At 54.5% G+C, this 2110-nt stretch overlaps 1 protein-coding gene across 1 annotated transcript in view; it reads right to left on the bottom strand.

Annotated features, from left to right (window-relative positions):
• Nucleotides 1-582: 582 nt before the first annotated feature.
• Nucleotides 583-2110, bottom strand: part of LOC106820211 (C3 and PZP-like alpha-2-macroglobulin domain-containing protein 8) — a gene marked incomplete at its 3' end in the record, with an annotated part of 3022 nt that continues 1494 nt past the window's right edge. Inside the window, exons 3-5 of the mRNA XM_014824749.1 lie at nucleotides 1917-1924; nucleotides 1287-1367; nucleotides 583-789 (exon numbers count right to left, since the gene is read on the bottom strand). Of these exons, the coding sequence (XP_014680235.1) occupies nucleotides 583-789; nucleotides 1287-1367; nucleotides 1917-1924 (296 nt within the window). The remainder of the gene's footprint in view (nucleotides 790-1286; nucleotides 1368-1916; nucleotides 1925-2110) is intronic.

Below are 2110 nucleotides of genomic sequence, written 5' to 3' on the forward strand. Positions count from 1 at the left end.
GTGAGAGAGAGGGGGTGGCTCGGTAATACGAGAGAGAGGGGGTGGCTCAGTAATACGTGAGAGAGAGGGGGTGGCTCGGTAATACGAGAGAGAGGGGGGTGGCTCGGTAATACGAGAGAGAGGGGGTGGCTCGGTAATACGAGAGAGAGGGGGGTGGTTCGGTAATACGTGAGAGAGGGGGGTGGCTCGGTAATACGTGAGAGAGAGGGGGTGGCTCGGTAATACGAGAGAGAGGGCCGGTGGTGCTTCGGTTACACATAAAGGAGGGGGTGGCTTGGGAACAAGCGTGCGCGAGAGGGAGAGAGGAGCGATGTCTCGGTAACAGACAGAGAGAGGCAAAATGAACAGGAAACTCATAGGAACGGCGGCAGCAGCACCGAAATCTCCACTAGCCGCAAGAAATGTCTGGAATATGTATATGTATATATACATATACATATATATATAAATATACATGTATATTTATATATAAACATATATATATATATATATATACAAATAAATATACATATATATATATATATATATATTCTGATCGTATTTAGGTATTTAGTGTATTCTATGAGTGGGGGAGTATCATGCATCGAGGCAGCGACGATGCTGCGTGTACGTACGATGAGCTTGCGGTCGTAGACGCCTGCCGTCTGCATGAACGAACCCTCGGTGGTGTTCTGCTGCAGCAGCCAGCCCATCGAGTGCTCAAACAGCCGCGGGTCGATGTAGATCAGGTCGGCCCACTCAGCTGCGCGCGCCGCGCGATGCAAGTAGCGCAGCGTGAACGCTGTCACCCTGAAACACACGTCGCACGCAAACACGCACGGTTAACCAACGTCAAGGTCACGCAAATATACGCGCGGTTAACCTCGGCAAAGGTCACGCAAATATACGCGCGGTTAACCTCGGCCAAGGTCACACAAATATATGCGCGGTTAACCTCCGCCAAGGTCACGCAAATATACGCGCGGTTAACCTCCGCCAAGGTCACGCAAATATACGCGCGGTTAACCTGCCAAGGTCACGCAAATATACGCGCGGTTAACCTCCGCCAAGGTCACGCAAATATACGTGCGGTTAACCTCGGCCAAGGTCGGTGACCCCGTGTCGCGGTCGTCACGCCGCAAGGTCGTGCAACTCTACCCCGGGAACTGTGACCTCGTTCCAAGGTCACCACACTGCTAGGTCACGTGAACACAAGGTTTGAAACCAGTGCGCCATCAGGAGCATTCAGTCGCGCTAGGTTGAGACATTCATCAGGGAGAGTTTAGTTACGACGGACAGTTTCTTACCAAGTCGATGGCTTCAGGTCCTCCATCCAGATGGAGAATCCACCCTCCTCCGTGAAGAAAGACATCTGCCGCTGGTAAACTGTAATGCAAGCACGGTGGTAAGTGATGGTAGGAGGCTTCCAGGACAAGGACGGCAAAGTGACTTCGTAAGGTCTTCAGCAGGTAATCAGCGCAGGTAGGGCAAGCCTGGCAGGCAGGTAGGCCAGGTGGCATCAGGCAGGGAGGCCGGGCAGGCAAGCTGGCAAGCCCAGGTAGCACGGTAGCAGGTAGGCAGGTAGGCTGGTAGGCGTAGGCAGGTAAGGCAGGCTAGGCCAGACTGGCAGGTAGACTGGTAGGCGGTATGACAGGCAGGCAGGCCATGCAGGCACCCAGGCAGGTAGGCAGGTAGCGCCGGTAACGACAGGCAGGCATCAGGCCAGCACTGGCAGCGTCAGGTAAGGCTGCGTAGGCAGGTGTGTGGCGTCCTGTGTGTGTGTGCTGTGTGTGTAATGTGTGTGTGTGTGTGCTGTGTCGTGTGTGTGCCTGTGTGGTGTGGTGGTGTGTGTGTATGTGTGTCTCACATCTGCCACGCATGTTCTCCTCCTCGCCTCCCTCCCTTGCCTTCCTCCTCCTCCTACTCCTTCTCACCTAATGTTGAGCGAATTCATGTCCTCCTAGAGGCCACCATTGTTACCTGTCGATGGGCGATACAGGTAGCTGAAAGTGTCTAGATTCGCCTCCCCCGCTCCCCCCCCCTCCTCCTCCCCTCCCCCTCCCTCCCCTCTCTTCCGTCTTCCAAGCCTATGGTGAAGAAGTTCATGTCCTCTAGGGAGGGCATCCCTTGG

Source organism: Priapulus caudatus, unplaced genomic scaffold, assembly GCF_000485595.1.
Source record: "Priapulus caudatus unplaced genomic scaffold, Priapulus_caudatus-5.0.1 Scaffold8490, whole genome shotgun sequence".
Taxonomy (NCBI): domain Eukaryota; kingdom Metazoa; phylum Priapulida; class Priapulimorpha; order Priapulimorphida; family Priapulidae; genus Priapulus; species Priapulus caudatus.